The sequence below is a fragment of the Alligator mississippiensis genome, chromosome 1 (genome assembly GCF_030867095.1).
Source record: "Alligator mississippiensis isolate rAllMis1 chromosome 1, rAllMis1, whole genome shotgun sequence".
Taxonomy (NCBI): domain Eukaryota; kingdom Metazoa; phylum Chordata; order Crocodylia; family Alligatoridae; genus Alligator; species Alligator mississippiensis.
The window spans coordinates 289,853,919-289,870,788 of NC_081824.1; the positions used below are offsets into that span (position 1 = coordinate 289,853,919).

The window sequence follows — 16,870 nt, forward strand, 5'->3', positions numbered from 1 at the left end:
CCATTTGTACCAGGAGAAAAGCCTTTCTCCTGGCACAAAAAGAAAACACACAGATGTTCAAGGTACTTCTTGTGGAAGACTGGCTCTTCCACAAAAAGTTAGATCAAGTATCTTTTGAGGAAGGTGTTCCTCTTCCCAATCTAACTTGAATGTCTGCACACTTCTTTCACAAAAGAGAGAAGCCCAGTATCCCACAGCCCTCTACTCCCCCTCCCTTTCTCCAATTTCAACCCAAAGGTGTGCAGCAGGAGGCAGGTGTGGGACTGAAAATCCCTTAGGAGTGTTTCCCCTTCCTGCTCCCCTTCTTCCTGTCTCTCCCCCTCCCAAATCCCACTTGATGCATGCCTGTTTCCACTGGGAAGCAAGGCGGGGGGACATTCACTTTTTTCCATGGCTGCAAGGCTGCCATGGGAGAATTGTTTCCTGCATGCCTCCAGCTGAAATTGCAGGTGTGGAGGGATCAGGAGACAGCTGTGCTGTGGCTGCAGGACTGCCTGAACTCAAGCAGCGTTACTGCCAGTGGATATTCCCTGGGAGCTGGAGAAGGCTGTTCTGAAGCTTGGTTCCAGCACCCCCCATCTTTAAATGCATTCCCTGCTGCCTAGCTGGGTATAAGTGTGGGGACTGTAAAGTTCTAGAGGCCAGGGAAGCTATTTAGCTCTTGGGTTATGGGCTTTAAATGCCAAGTGTGCAGCCCAACTGGATGGCATATGGCGATTTTAAAAGCTAAAGAGCACCAGGACCCATGATTGGGGAAGCTGCCTCTGGCCCTGCTTCCCTGTGCCTCTGCCTTTTTTAAATCATCACATGTTGAGGTGGTTTAAAAACAGGGAGACTGCCTGTTGATAGCTAGGTATGGAACAGGGTACATGGTCAAGTAATCAGATCCCCCAAGGGTGGGGGTGACTCAGGGAGCAGCCCTCTAGCTCCCTTGGTCAGCAGAGCTTGCCTGTGTGGCTTTCCAGCCAGGAAACTGGAATGTATATGCGATCCTGCCCATTTTTTTTTTTTTTTTTTTTTTTTCTGGTACGAAATCTTGATAGAAATGGATTTCTGTAAATGTGACTGCCTGCACTGGGGCAGCTCCTCTCGGGTCATTGTTCTCTGGGATATTTCATATCTCCTTCATTTTGTAGAGAGCATTTTGTGTTGGAATGTGTGCTTCATATTGTGTGCATGTACCCTGCAGTTGAGAGGAAGTTTTTTTTTTCCCAGTTCTAGGAAAAACACCTGGAATTTAGCCATTTGGCCAGTATCTCCAAAATACACATAGCAACGTCACATTTTTATGGCTTCATATTCATTTCTCTTTAGTACAGGCCTCTATCCTGTATGTAATTCTTTATCATCCGAACTTGCTAGTTCATTTCACTTGGTACTATGAAGACATTCGCTAGCGTATTCACCTGAATACAAAATGACCCTGAGTGTAAGATGACCCCCCCCCCCCCAATAATTAGAGTCTACATGTAGAAAACTTTATAAATTTATTATAATTTTCCATATATGGAATTTAATTATTGAAGGTTCATCTTTAAATTTGTTCCCTGCGCCCTCCCTATGGCAGGTGTTGGGGAGAGTTGATCATAGAGGTAAGGCTAGAAGTGACCTCAAGAGATCTAGTCCAACCAGATGAGGCGATAGTCAAGGGGAAGGTGCTGAGGGACAGACAGTGGGGAAGGTGATAAGGCACGTGGGTGGGGCAGGTTGTAAGGGGCAGGTAGTGAAAGAGGCAGACGGCTTCAGGCTGCCCTGACTTCCCCTTTTCCCCCTCCATGCTGCTCTGCTTCTCTGCCCCACCACCTCCGGGTCCCTGCCCCCCCTTCCTCCCATCTTTCCCACCACCTCCAGGTGTCTCCCCATCTCCTACCTATCCACCTTCCTCCCCCCCACCCCCTTTTTCTCTGCTCTGGGAGACTCTGTTCTTGCTGCAGCCTAGGGCATGGAGCATGGCTCCAGCCTGGCCCCATAGCAGCAGCGCAGAGCTGGCACTGCTGTTCCAGCCTGGTCTTGCAGCAGCATTGGCTCTGCCACTTTGGGGCCTGGCTGGAGCCATGCTTTGTGCCCCATGCTGCAGCCTGCTGGTGGGAAGCAAAGGTAAAGAGTGCAGCAGAGGGGGAGGGAGAGGGAAAAGTGGCATTGGGTTGCCGGGGGACTGGGGGCTGTGGGGAAGGAGTGATGGGGCATACAGAAGCACAGGGTAGGGGGAGGTAGGCAGCAGCTGCGGCTCTGATTCTATCTCCAGCCCTTACCCCAGGTTAGGGGCAGAACCGCAGCAGCTACCAGCTCCCTCCCCGTACTTTGTGCTTGATTTATAAGGGAAGGGTCTCTTTTCCTTCATGTTAAATTGGCAAGTGCTTGTCTTCTAATTGAGTAAATATGGTAACCAAATACAGCATCTGTAGTGTTCCACATTCTCAGTTTTTACTGTTTTTTTTTTTTTTTTTTTTCACTGATAAAATCCCTGATTTTTTTTATTTTTTTTTTAAGTCATTCAGTTTTTACTAATTTAGACCTGTTTTTCAGTTCAAATCCCTGTTAACTGGCATGAATGGCCCATAAAGAACCTGCATAAATTGAGGGAAACCTGTATTTAGTATACTGACAATTCATACACGTATTTAAATAGTTTCTACATTTGTATTACTGCAAGAAATAGTTGTAATAACCAGAAGTACCATCATCCTACTGTTGTAACTCCCTATGGTAGTATGCATGAACAAGGATTTAAAAAAAATAAAAAAAGTCCCAACTTTTGTCCAACAATGTTTGTTTTTGTTTGTTTTTGTTTGTTTGTTTGTTTGTTTGTTTGTTTGTTTCAAAACTCAGGCTCCCATAAACTGATTTTGAATTATTAGAAGAATGGCAAGGTTAGGCTAAATTTTGTATATACAAATGTAATTTTTGTGTCCCATCAAAACTAATACTTTTTCCAGAAAACCTGGTTTGCATAGGCTCGCATGATTTTCTTAAGTGTATCCTCACTCATGTTGAGCCTCTTGCTCTCTTGGATGTAGTCCAGTTTTGAAAATAAGCGTTCTGTATCCACAGTTCTGGGGTGTACACTCAAAGCTCGTCGTGCAACTTTAGTAAAGTTGGGTTGTGTGTCATCCCAAAAAGCCAGCACATTCAGTTCCACATTGTCAGGGATAGCCATGTTCATGTAGGTAGTGCGAAATTTCATCTTTGGTAGCAAATGGTTGAAACATTCTGGCATAGCGGTCATAGTCTGCTGCAAACTTCACCTTGCGAAAGGGGTTCAACACCTGGATGACATTCCAAAAAGAATCTTCAGCGCCGAACACTTTGGGGTTCAAATTACATGTTACAGTTGCCTGCCACTTTTTGCAGAGAACAGTGTTGAAGTCTTTGAAAGCTTTTTTTGGTTCTTTCGTGTTCCAAGGTCGGAAGGATTTCAAGAAACAGTTGGGTATTCTTGCTGTATATTTCTGTTGCAGCTTTTGTGTTCAATTCAGATGATATTTTGTTGTCAGTATGCGGTGAACATCTGTATTAGAAAATGTCGTTGACGACAGCAGGGGAGAACTCCAGTGCTTTTTGCATTTCAGACAGCAAATCCAAGTTCTCAGCAATGAACATGACCTTGGTGCGCAGAATCTGGCGGTCACTGAAATTATTTGCCCGTTTCTTCAGAGTTTCTGCTTTAGCACCGGCAAACTGAGGGTGAGCTAAAATACATATTATCACAGTCCGTACCTTATTTACATGACATGCAGCCAGGTAGAAACTCATCCACTAGTGCGGCACAACAGGAGTTGGTGATCGGTAGTCAAATTTGCAGTCAACTTGCACTTTATAAAACAAAGCCTTCAGCTTGTTTGCATGCTTGAAAATGGCCCCAAATCCAGCGACGCAAGATTTATTGTGTCTCATTTCTTCAGTAGCTGTGGCTGATGATAGTACAACATGAATTAAATGAGCGGGACAAACAACTCGTAATAGCTGCGGTTTGTGATTTGAGTTTTATCTCCCGTGAAAACTTAGCCATATAGGAGGCAGAATCCGTGTTAGTGGTGGCCACATTTTTCCCAAGTCAGTTGGTATATCTCTAACATTGCATTTACTGCTGCATGCATACTTGGGGTATCAGTAAATAGGATGAATGTCATATCTGCATGAAACAATGCAGGTTTATTTGGCTTTAAAATAATAAAAAAAAAAAACGAAAGCAAAAGGCTGCGAATCAGGCAGTCCAACACATCAGGAGATTTGTCAAAAATCAAACTAGACACCACTCTTCCATTGATTCTTTCAATCACTTTAGGTTCTAGAGCTTCGTCATTTTCTCTGAGGTACTTATGAGTGAGGTTGTCTGCATTAGGAAGAGTTTTTGCTGCTGGACAGTATTGTCATACAGAGTCGCTGACCAGTCCCTCTGTGAGAAACAGTGGTTGCTCAGCAAAACAAACAGCACGCATTAACAGTCATTGGGGTTCTGTCTTTCATTAATGCCCTGTTAAAGGCTCCAGATATGGCCTATTTATCCCTAATCTCACTTTTTTTTTTTTTTTAATTTTAATGTGTCACTTGCTTTCTACATGTTCTTTTATCCTGTTGGCAGGAGAACTTCAGTGCCTCACTACTTGCTTCACAATGTATCCTCCTCTTCACCTTTTCTGTTTTATTCTTTTTTTGAAAACTTCTAAACATTGTCTTTTTTCACAGACATAGTCACATAGAGATTTGTGCTTTCTACCCATCTTTTACTTTTTATTCCTCTGTATGGCAGCTGCCTTTTCATAAAAATAAAACCAGTAAAACCTTATCTGGGATTTTACTAACTGGAAAACTCTATTAATGGGAATTTCAGTGGCAGGAAGCACATGGCACTGTGCCCTGCCTTTCTTCCCTGGCTGTGTTTTTGCCCCTCCCCGCTGCTGCAGCAGCCTGCTGCTAGGCTGCCCTGGTGTTCAGGCAGAGGGGGGAGTGGCGTGCAGGGGGGCCCAAGCTTGACACTGGCACCTCCTGCCCTGGGGTCAGAGCCAGGAGCCCTACACCCCCGTGGGCCTGTGTGGAGTGGCTAGGTGCAGTGCCTGCTACAGGGACTGGGCTTGCAGCTCCCAGCACCTGGGGCAGGAGCGGAGTTGGAGCCACTGGTGTGGGGGGTGGGAAGCATGGCCCTTGTTGCTATATGCCCTCCAGGAGGGCTGCAAGCTGTGGGGCTGTGCTGGGCTGTTTCCAGGGGGCCCGTGGCCCCCGAATCTGTGCACGGGATGAGAGCCAGCTGCAGGTTGGGGCCAACGGTGGCATCAGGCTCTTCCTGGCGCTTTGGGCAAGTGGCAGCCTGCTCTTGTCCCATGTGTGGATCCAGGGACCAATGCCCTCCGTGAAGAGCCTGGCATAGCCCTCCTGGGGGATGGGGGCCCCAGCATCTGTGTACAGGACAAGAGCAGGCTGCCACCCGTCCAGAGTACCAGGAAGAGCCTGATACTGCCACTGGTCCCAGCTGGCAGTGGCAGCCACCTTCTTACCTCATGCACAGATCTGGGGGGACGCACCCCCCAGGAAGAGCCTGGCATAGCCCCCCGGTCCCCCCAGGAGATGTATAGCAACAGGAGATGCACCCCCTGTCCCACACACAATGATGGCTCCCCCCGCTTTGCTCCTGGTGCACCATGCCTCTCTCCCTGCCTCTTCCCTAGTCCTAGCCTTCCTCCCTCCCTCACTGCTGACTTCCCCCCCCCGCCCTCCCCAATTTAAACAGATTTCCCCCTTTTCTTCCTTTAATCCCAATTTCATCCTAGTTTTTATGTTTCCAAGGTAAACCCTGAAAAATTCCCGGGTTGTTTTTTTTCTAAATAAAAACTGAGAATGCAGAACACTAAGCATCTGTTGCCTGTTTTCAGTCTCATAGTGTTTACAAAGCTGTTACTTTAAGCCTTAAATGTATTTGAATAAAAATTTACTGAAATCCTGCCTTGCTTCTCAGAATTTGATGCTCAGTTTGACCCTCTTTCAGGCTTTGCTCACTTGAAATATCTTATCCTATCTTCTGTGAGCTGCCCAATATATAATATTTGCTTTAATTGGGTATTTATTGGGTGAGGATGGGCTTCATATATTTGTTTCCCACAGATTCTAAAACTGGTTACTAAAGGATGATTGAGGCAACACTTCTATCTATTAGATGTATATAATGGATATACATTGTATTCTTAATATTGTCAGTGAAGCAAGAGAAATGCATGAGGAGCTCTAACAGATGCTGCTTTTTAAAGTTGCAGAATATTCAGTGCCAGAAGGTGTTGAAGCGCGCACACTTCTTTTGTATGCATTTTAGATTCCTAAGATTGTATAGACACTGTATACTATATATTAAGTGAATTGTTTAACTGAATTTTATGCTTTAGGCTAAGTTCTGTCCCCCTCTACCCACCCTGGAACTCTTGAGACTCATGTTAAAACAAACAAACAAAGTATTAACGAGTTTTGCAATGTAACTAAAGTGAAAAACGTAAATGTATGGGGAAAAAGGAATGAAGCACTTCATGGGCCATTACTGGTTCATAGTCTTGGTGGATAGGTAAGAATCCTAGTAAACAGACTTTTCCTGGAGCAGTAGGGGCCAACCTTTTTGGCAGGTGTGCCACAAATTGTGCTTGTACCCTCCCTGAGTGCCACTCTGATTAATTTCCCTTACCTGAACTGCTGCTCAGCTTTCTGCTCCCTGTCCTAGCTGTTGCTCTTTTTGCTTCCTGCCTTGTGTTCCCTGTGCTCCCTGTCCCTTCCTCAGTCTGTCTCACACAGACAGCGCCTGGGCCACTTGTGGCACCTGTGCTGCAGGTTGGCCACCCCCTCTCCTAAGGTGTTAAATGGTGTTTGGCGCTGTCTGGGGACTGCTGAAGAACTGGCTTAGTTGGTTTGGCTTTTTGGGATCCCAGGAAATGTCTCCGAGAACCTCTGAAATGTTCTACCCCTCCTCCCCAGCCCCTACCTGCGTAAGTTGAATATTCATGTTGGAAACAGACTTTTAAAATAAGCAGTTTGCCAGAAGTATATACTGTGACCCCAGAGAGGTAAAAGAAGGAAAGGCTTAGTAAGAAAATTTTTCTATCTTGTATTCTGTTTTCCTCCTTGGTCTTGGTAGTTTTTAAATGAATAAAGTCCTTTTCTGTAGGGGTTGTCTGAACAGTAATTGAATGGCAAAGGGTGAATTCACCAGGCAGGACCCAATTGCTCAAGTGGCCATTTAATTATTTCCTCTGTACAGCAGAGGTGCCAGTTCCCCAGGTGCAGATCTACAGTGGCAATATTAATAATAAGTTTTTGCAAGGAGTCCCTGTTTAGTTGATGCATTTCATCTTGTTGCCAGTAAGCATAGTGAGCAGATATAAGCCAGGTCTCTCTACCTGGCAAGAAAGCACTTTAACTATATTTTGACATACTGTTCTCACAATTAATTGGTATTAGGCTTATCAGAAAATTAATGCTGCTTATTTAAAAGAGCTTTTCAAATACTAGTTCTTCTGGTTGGCAAAAAAAATACATTTTCTGAAAAAGGACACCTTTTTTCAGACACCATGTTTTAGTATGAAACAGCAAAACATGTCACTTCACTACTGCAAACCAGTGTGTCACCGCACATCCAAATTGTATGGGAAGTGACTTTAAAAAGAAAGCAGCTGCTGCTAGCCCTCCTTTGAGTAGCAGAAGCAAGACAGCAAAAATACTCCCACTGATCTGCTGATGAAAAAAGGCCTGGCAGCATCTGCTTCCCTTTAAACTACTAGTTAACATGGTTGTGTTAGGGGAGTGATACCAACTGAAGGTCTACTACAACTAAAAAACTTAGAGGAAAGCAAAAATATAGAAACAACCTTGGTTTTAAAATATTTTAAAACCTGAAGAATGGATGTATAAAAATAGGATGAAGAAGGTGGATAGTCCTACTGGGAAAGGTTTGGAGGAGGTAAAAAACAGAAAAAATAAAGGAGGCTTTTTTAGTGAACTGAATTGCCCAACCAAATTGTATCTGTTAACCTTCAGAACTGCCTGTTCTGGGCAAGTCCCTCTACCAACTGTAGAATAAGATACATTGATTTTGTTGCTCTCTTAATTAATAGGCTTGATTGGTCTGTTCTCAGAAACCTGTAAAACATTCCATTTTGTACCAAACCAAAAAAATCAACAGCTATTAAAAGTAATGAAATTGCCTCTACCATCTGGATATGTAATTTAATTATTTTCTGTGAACTTTATTATCCCTTTGCTTTCTCATTGTTTGCATACTTACTTTTGTGTCTTCTATATAACAAGGTTGGACACTTTTAAGCATACGAACAATTTTGTCCATGACCTAGCTCCGTTATGGAGAGCTAATAAATAAATACAAACTCAGATGTTCAGCTCATTCTGATGTGCTCACTCACACTCTCTCGCTCTCACATTTGCACTGTGGTACTGCTGTCTGATTTACCTGCTTCCATATGCCTTCTTTAACTTTCAGTTATGTTGCTCTTAAGTCTTTCAGGATCCTCAGTAATAAAAGCTTTTATCCAAAATGAAATCAAACTCAGTAAAATAGCAGTAGTACAAACCATTTTAAAATATAAGGAAAACAATCTAATTGACAACATGACATTAGTTCTTTACAATCTTAATTTTTGTGTGGTTGGATTTAATCTGTTGAAAAACTGAAGTCAGCTTTCCATCCAGAATCATGCTTGGATAATATTTCACAAGGCGATGGAGCTCTTTCTGGATGGGCTCTTCCATAGGTAAGCTTTAAATAACCATTTTTTCACTCTTGGAGAAATACAGTAGGACTATGTAAAAGTTTCAGCGATGCTTAGAAATTCATGTTCAGAATTTTCTCAAAAGATTAAATTCTATAAACATGGACAAATATTTGAGAATAGTTTACTTCAGCACATGCTGGCATTTTTAATTTTTTTGTTCTGTTGAATTAAGCTTGTTTTAGAACATGTGAAACAGCTTGCATGGCTTAATACAAAATCTGCTGTTAGCAGAAAGTTGCATTTTTAGTCTTTCACTTTTACTTTCATCCTTTTAGTGTATTTTCCCCCCCCCCCCCCCCCCCCCCCAAGGTGAGTATAAGGTGTATACGTTGGATACAACACTTTTTTCAGTTTCTGTAAGGAGTGTAACAGTTATGAGTTTCAGAGCACTATGTATGTATGAAGTCATTAACGTTGTTTCTTTTTCTTGCAGCAAAATGAGAAGGAAAATTTGCTAAAGGAGAGAGATCGCATTTTGTCAACCTTGGGCGAGACAAAGCAGAATCTAACTGGACTTTGTCAGCAAGTGTGTAAGGAAGCAGCACTGAGTCACGAGCAAATACAAATACTTGCCAAGTATTCCTCTACAGATTGTCCGCTTTCATTTTTAATCCCCGAGAGAGAGAGAACAGCTCCTTCTGATAGTGAGCCGGTGATACCATCATGTATAGAATTGCCAGATGGTCTTTCAAGTGTTGTGTCAGCTAGCGAACAGAGTTCTTGCTATCAGCATGTAAGAGGAATATGCAATGCAGTTTATAGTCAAGTACAGGAACTATGTCCAGTTGCTGTAACAACATCCGAGAAAACTTCACATCCAGAACAGTGTGGACAGGGAAGTAGTGGTATCACAGACTTCTGTCAGCAAATGACTGACAAATGCACTACAGATGAGTAAATCTGTTTTCTTCTTATTGCCAACCTCTCAAGTTTTGAGTGAGGGTTTCAGTATTCTGATAAAGTGAGTGGAAAAAGGAAACTTTATATTTTGCAATTGCATTATCTAGTACCATCTACATTATTTACACGGTGCTTCAAAACCATATCTGCATAGAGGGACCTAAGAAATTCAAGGTAAATAAACCAAAGTTGTGAACTCAAAGCTCAGAGGTTGGTATGTGATTAAACCCCCTTTGTGAAGGTTTCAATTCAGTGCTCTTAAAGTTCTGTAGTAGTTTAATTCAGAACCAATCTAATGTATTGGTTTTCAACACCTGCACTGATGTCTGTGCTTTAAGTTCACATCTTATCTTTATTTACCTTAACCTTCCTAGGTTCCTCCCTCTAGACCAGAGGTTTTCAACCTTTTTTTAAGGACTGTACCTCTTCTGATGTGTACCCTTTCTGGACTGTACCCCCTGGATGGAGGGGGGGTCCCTGGCAGCTGGCTGACGCTTCCCAAGTACCCCCGCTTATCCGTGCCACTGCTGCATACCCCCTGGGACCTTCCCAAGTACCCCCAGGGGTACATGTACCCATAGTTGACAACCCCTGCTCTAGACAGACTAAGATATGTGTCCTGCTGTTGTCTGTACAGGAGTGCAGCCTTTTAGTATAAACAATGGGATATCCTATAGCTGGATGAGGATACCAGCATCATTAGTGTTCTGTGTTTTTTTCCCCAATCCTATGGCATTTTACCCTGATGTGCTTGTTGAAAAGCTATTTTTGTTGTAAATTAACTTGCCATCAGATCAGTTTGTGGTTTTCTAAATTTTAATAGCTGGTCATAATGAGAGTCAAGGCCATCACTTAAGATAGTTGTTCTCAATCTTTTTAGATTCCAGGTACCTCTTCATAACTTTCCTGATTTTAGTGCCATCGTATTTGAGAACCACTGTCATGCTGTCTCAGCTTACTTCACTGGTTCCCAACCAGGCTTGCTGTGGCATCCCAGTGCACCAGCACTGCTGCTGCAGCCAGATTAAATTGACCCATGTGCTGCTGTTTCCAGGAGACAGTGAAGCTGAAGTGGGTGCCTCTGCCTGCCTTGCGCTTCCTTGATAAATCTAATGCAGGTAGGAGTTTCCCTTTCTGCTGTAGCTGCTTCCCAGTTCATCTCTACACCAAGAATGTGCGGCAGGTTCCCCTGGCTGTAGCAGTGGTGGTGCTGGTGCCATAGCACCCCAGGTGAGAACCACTGGTCTAAGACTCTGTTAAGTTCTGATCACAGTAAAACTGTATTTGAAAATATTTTTTAATCATTGGGATACTTTGTATGGATAAATCTAATTGTTGCAGTGTATTTACAATGGCTTGTAGTCTTATAATAAGCATTTAAACGTGTAGTAAGGAAATGAGCCAGTGGGATTTTATTCAATGTGTATCTTCTTTTTTTAAAGACTAAGTCCAGCCATTAAAATAAGACAATTAGGGAGAAAGTAATCCACACTTTAGGTCAGGGGTGAGCAATTATTTTGGGCGGAGTTTTGGCAAGCCATAGAGGGCCGCGTGACAGGCAGCCGGGGCAGATAAATATTAACTTTCTAAATTTTTTTAGGGGCTCCACAGGCCAGATAGAATGGCCTGGCGGGCCACATCCAGCCCGTGAGCCACATTTTGCCCACCCCTCCTTTAGGTCATTTTGTATTATATAGAGGCAATATGTGTACAAATGATGCTTCATTGCTTAGCCATACTTCTCATCCCAGAAATTAAGTACTGACCCTCACCAGAGAAAATGTCAGACATTCTTACTGGTTTACAATATAGAAGAATCTTGTACAAGCCAATGGAATTCTTCATTTCCTACCTCAAAATGTACATCGACTTTTATATCTTTGCGTGCACATAGGACAGATCATCCTTTGCTCTGACTGCTACTGTAAATATTGGCTTTGCGTTTTTGTTTTGCTGTGAGACAAACTTGCCTCCAGAATACTAAAACCTAACTTTTTTGGTAAGGCGTTTGGTTTAGGCTCTCTGTATGTAGGTAACATAGCATTAATGTAATTATATTATAAGAGTATATTGTGAACATTTGGCCAAATATAAAAAGTTGACAAATCTCAGCAGTACTTTTAATAACCAGCATGTAATACAAGTAACAACACTACCTCATCCAAATGATTTCAGACTAATTCAGTTCTACAGTGATACCATGACTTCCTTTTTCAGGGGGACGAATTGTTATTAACATTGCAGAGCATGCATAAATAGCAAAACTAAAAAGAACTGAAATTTAGGAAAGGAACTACTCCATTACAACTTCACGTGGGTTCTACTGCTTGTAGGTATCTTGTCCCTTCAGGTGCTTGAGGGGAAACTCTCTTTTTAAATGACTAGCATATATAGTTTGTGACTTTTACAATGTTCTTAGCTCCATGAAACTCATGGTGTCCCTCTTTCTGCAACCATATAGACTTTTGTTAGTGTAATTCCTCTTCTCCCTCTTGCCCTGCAGCCCCAGGACTAGCTGGTTTTGCCACCAGATGTGTTTTAAATCAAAAACTGTACAGTGCTTACATAACATATTTTCAAAAGTAGGTGATAGTCATGAATGACATAGTACAGTGGGTCAGCAGTGTTTCTCCCATGGCAGACCAGAATGACCCAGTGCAAGTTTGAGGCAGACCAATGCTAAGCCCTGGGTACTACTGCTTTTTTTCCCCCCCGTGTGAGTGAAACTCCCTACTGCCAAAGCCCCCAGCTCCAGACTGGATCCAGTGGCTCTGCAGGCCATAACTTGTTGACAACTGCTTGTAGCTTCATAGAATCTAAAAACTGAATTTCTGTAGCTAAACGCTTTGGCTAAGGGGGGTAAGGGGTATGCAGAGGGGGTGGCCAAGGTCTTAGACATGTCCAGTGCACCATATCACCAATTTTCTGGAACATGGGAAGGCTCGTGACCACTATTTTAAGTCCAAAAGGTAGACAAGCAACTAAAACACAGCGCTTCACTGCTGCAACCTCTTTGCAAGTTGGCGTTTGTGAATTCAATCCCACAAACTCCACTGGAAAACCAGTAGCTCTGGCTTTGTGTGAGGTACAGTGAGAGATGCCCTGTATACTTAAACACTTGCTAATATCAACCTGTTTGTAGAGTTTGAGGTAGGTCTGTTTTTAACCAGCTGTATCTAAATAAATGTAGACTATATACAATAGACCTTCAGGTTGCATGTGGAATTTTATGTAAGGCTATCACCAGTTTGCAGAATTTAAGAATGGATGGCAATTTTATGCAGGATTCTCAGGTAATTTTTTTTTCAGCTAAACATTCAGTTTTGAACTTGTAAAATACTTTGTTAAGGCATGTTTTAAAATACTTTAAAATCTGTTGGGCAGAATATCTTAAAGCCATAACAGTCAAATGGCATTCAGATTGTAAATTACATAATTACAACAATTGATTTTGTATCTTTCATAATTCAGTATTTTCTAAGAATACAATAAAAACCACTATCCTTTCTAAAGGCTTTTCTTTTTTGTGTACGTCGTTTGCAGTATGAAACTATTGTTTAGTGATGTTGTATTCCTTTTATATAGTACTGCTATAGTTTCCAGAGATCAGTTTTAGTAAAATTTATTTATATAGCTTACAAACTCCTAAGAATAAACACACCAACAGATATTACTGAGTTGGAAGAAAATCCCCAAATGGTTATTTAATAATTATTATGCCCTGTTGTGTGTTTGAGATTTTTTTTGTTTATGAACTTTCCTTTCTTTGGGGTTAATTCTCTAGGCATTTTGATCATTAATACTTTCTCTTTCAGAGAAACACATTTCAGACCTTTTAGACAAGTTGACATTCTACTTTCGATCCTTGTATAGGATCCAGAGATACCCACTAACAAACTTGAAAAATGGGACATGATTTTTCATTCACAATAAATACATTTTGGATGTTGATACAGTCTTAGTTAATGGTGTATAAGATAATTAACAGTTTAGCTGAAGCTTATCTCCCTGTTAATTTAGGAAGTAGTCATTAAAATAAACTTCCACTGGGTTGTACTTAAGTACTTTTTGCTTTGAAACATGTAGAATGAGCTTTAATAGTGGAATGCAGGATGCCCAGATCAGGGCGTGTCTTATGCTTCTGGCCTCCTTGTTGCCTGATGTCCCTGTCTGAAGAGCTCTAAACTCATGCTTACTTGCTTAAATTTACTGCTAACCAAAATAATTTATAATTAGTGTTAGGGCCAGCTATTCAGTGTCTTTGAAGATGCATTTTCATGAGATTTGAGGATTTTCTTTGCACCCCACTTTGACCTGAAACTGCATATACCTACATGTTGATGCATAACTCTGCTGACACGCTCTTCCTTTCCTTTTACCTTAAGATGGCTGCTTTCCATACAGAGGAAGTGGTTTTAAAAAAAGAAAAGATGGGAATTGGAGAGAAATAAACAGGATGGCAAGGTTGACCTCACTGCAGACCGGAATGGTGTAATAAGGTCCAAGTTGGAAGAACTGGCAGCTGGGGGTGGCAGTATTAATTACCAAACTATAGCATTAAAAATGATGCATCAGTGCCCTGAAATGTACTAATTGCTTTAAGAAATTAGACCTCTTCTTTTTCTTTCTGGGTCTGAATTTTGAGATGTTTTCAAGTTGTTTTTTTGAGGTGGTGTTTTTTATTTTATTTTATTTTAGCACCACAGTTACTATAAATGCTTTATTTTTTAATGACACACAATAAAACAGTTGGTGGTGATATTGGTGAGAGTTGGGTGCAAATATATGTCTGAAAACTGCATAAGAAAGATTGGAGTCTCAGCATTAGGTGCTGGAGAGGAGCCTTGTAAAAAGCTTACTTGTCCAGAATCTGGTGGACGAACAGGATGGACCAGGACATACAGGTCGGCATTACAATCAGACCTCTACTATGAAGTACTTCAAAGAATGAGTATGTTTCTCTAAAGCTTCATAAAAGGTAATGTGGAAATAACCAGAGCCTCCATTATGCTCTATATCAAATCACAGCAGCCCTTGCCACAAAGATTTCAAGGTACATGTGGAGGCTACAAGTAGCATTCTGGTCCCTTCCTTGTCATCTAAGTATCCAAATATGGCAATCTACACAACCTTTTCTTAAAATCATTTAACTCAAATATGCCATCTAAATGCAGGTTAGAGTTCTGTCCCTGGGTGCATGTACATGGATGACTACACAAATATGTGGGCTGGGCATACACAGTAGTAGTAGTAGAGACCTATGTATGTACCCTTTGTGGACCCACAGCACCCTTGAACACCTGAAAATGAAATCAGCCAAAACCCATGCCTACCAGATTTAGACACAAAAACAAGAGAGTTGTTTTTATCCTTTTCCTTTATTACAGAGTAGCTTTAGAAGGAAAAAGGTAAAGCTGGAGGTCCTGGGTTCTAGCTCCCCCTCAACTAGACAGGGTTTGAATTTGTGTGCATCAGAGTGCTGTTAGGAAGTCAAACCACCACTCGGCCATTATCCAGTGTCTTCTCTGGCATTCATTTTGAAAGTGAGTCACTAATGCACCCTTTGGCCGTGTCCACATGAGCACGGACAGTTGGCTCCCTGAGGACAACTAGCAGCAGTGCAGCTGCTAGTTGTCCCTGGGGAACACCTATGCCATGTGCCCTGTTGGCATGCAGCAGGTTACCCCAGTTGGGGTAGGGGAGGCTGGAGTAAGCACTGGGCTGACCCTAGCAGCCTTACCTGGGGCCCTGGGGGCTGCAGCAGCTGTGATCCTGCAGTTCAGAGCCTGGCCAGCAGCCAGAGCATAGCGCTCCAGCTAGCCAGTTACCAGTTTTGAGTGATGTATGCTGCCCCTGCATGTGCCACTGGGGTTTTTTTTGCAGGGGTGTTTTTTGACCCCTGGGTATCCAGGGGTCAAAAAAAAAAATCACAGCGCTGCTCCCTTGCAGCACAGAGAATAGCTAAACATGCAGTAGGTGGCACCATAGACATGTCTGCAGTGTTGCATGCTGCAGGGCTGTGCTGGTCTGGATGGAGCCTTTAAGGAAAAACTGGATAGAAGGCAATATAGGGAGGGGGAGGCAGGGGTTGCCTCACCTGAGGTGCCTCCTTTCCTCCTATTGCAGCCTTGCTCAGCCCAGATGGGCATTCTTACTGAGACTCAAGCAGACTTCCGAAACTGTTGCGGGAGACCCCGGGGCCACAACCCAGCTGTGCAGTTGGGGCCGGGGGGGAAGGAGGGTGGCCTGAGGCTGTTGTGGGGGTGGGGGGTGAGGAGTGGGGGAAAAGAAGCAAGTGTGAGGGTTGAGGCCCAAGGCACTGTAGTTTAGAGAGGTTCAACTTTTTTAGACTCAAGTAGCCCTTCAAGAAAACACTAGCTCTGCTTTCACCCATTCCCGACTATGGAAAAATACTAAAACAATTCTGCCTTTCTGCGGTCTTTGAGATCTTTGCAGGATAATAATTATGACACTGGATTCCTATTTGAAATGTGGGTTTTTCTTATGGATTGTGTGTAGGTGCTGGTACACCAAATGTGTTAATATTGCACAGCAATATTAACCCTGTGAATCTTGTAACCCCCTGGTTGAGAATCACTGGTTTAGAAGATGTGTCAAGGGGAATAATGAATGTAGGGGGGATAAAATAACTTTGAAAATGCTTTGGTTGCTTTTAATTGTTCTAAAATTCACTGTTCACTAAGGCTAAATTTAAGCCATGTTTTACAAATAGTATGTTTCAATACTAAACTTCTACTGTAAAACAGCATTCAGTCAATATTGTCACGAATGGAAAAAGTGATTGTTACACGGTTCCAGAGTTGATTAGAGAAGTCAAATAGAGCACACTGACTAAATGTTCAAAAGTTATATAGCTCACATGTAGAATGTTATTCTTACAGCTTTAACTATGAAAACCTGCATAAATCTTTACCGGCAGAATTGCGATCACTTCTAAAACTTAATTCATTTATGGCATTTGAGTATTACACCTTTTTACATCCGTTCTTTGAGTTGAAAGTGACACTGTTAAAATACAGAAGGATATATAATGACAGTCGTTTTACAAAATTGCTTAAGGTTGTGGTTTGACACGAATGGTTTGCTTTCAAAGTAAGATGTGTTCTTTATATAGTAGTACTTCATTATATACATCAGTATATTTTTGTTCTAGCTGAAACTGGTTAAAGTTACATTGTTATACCACCTTT

At 42.2% G+C, this 16,870-nt stretch overlaps 1 protein-coding gene across 5 annotated transcripts in view; it reads left to right on the plus strand.

The window, feature by feature from the left end:
- Positions 1–15,871, plus strand: part of BACH1 (BTB domain and CNC homolog 1) — a 67,868-nt gene extending 51,997 nt beyond the window's left edge. For 4 of the 5 annotated variants that reach the window (XM_019476387.2, XM_006267166.4, XM_019476388.2 and 1 more), the window contains one exon: positions 9,193–13,171. In XM_019476387.2, coding sequence (XP_019331932.1) covers positions 9,193–9,657 — 465 coding nt within the window. In that variant the 3' untranslated portion in view covers positions 9,658–13,171. Of the gene's footprint in view, positions 1–9,192; positions 13,172–14,044 lie in introns of those variants that run through there. The other variant, XM_019476389.2, reaches the window with a different exon arrangement.
- The last annotated feature ends 999 nt before the right edge of the window (positions 15,872–16,870 follow it).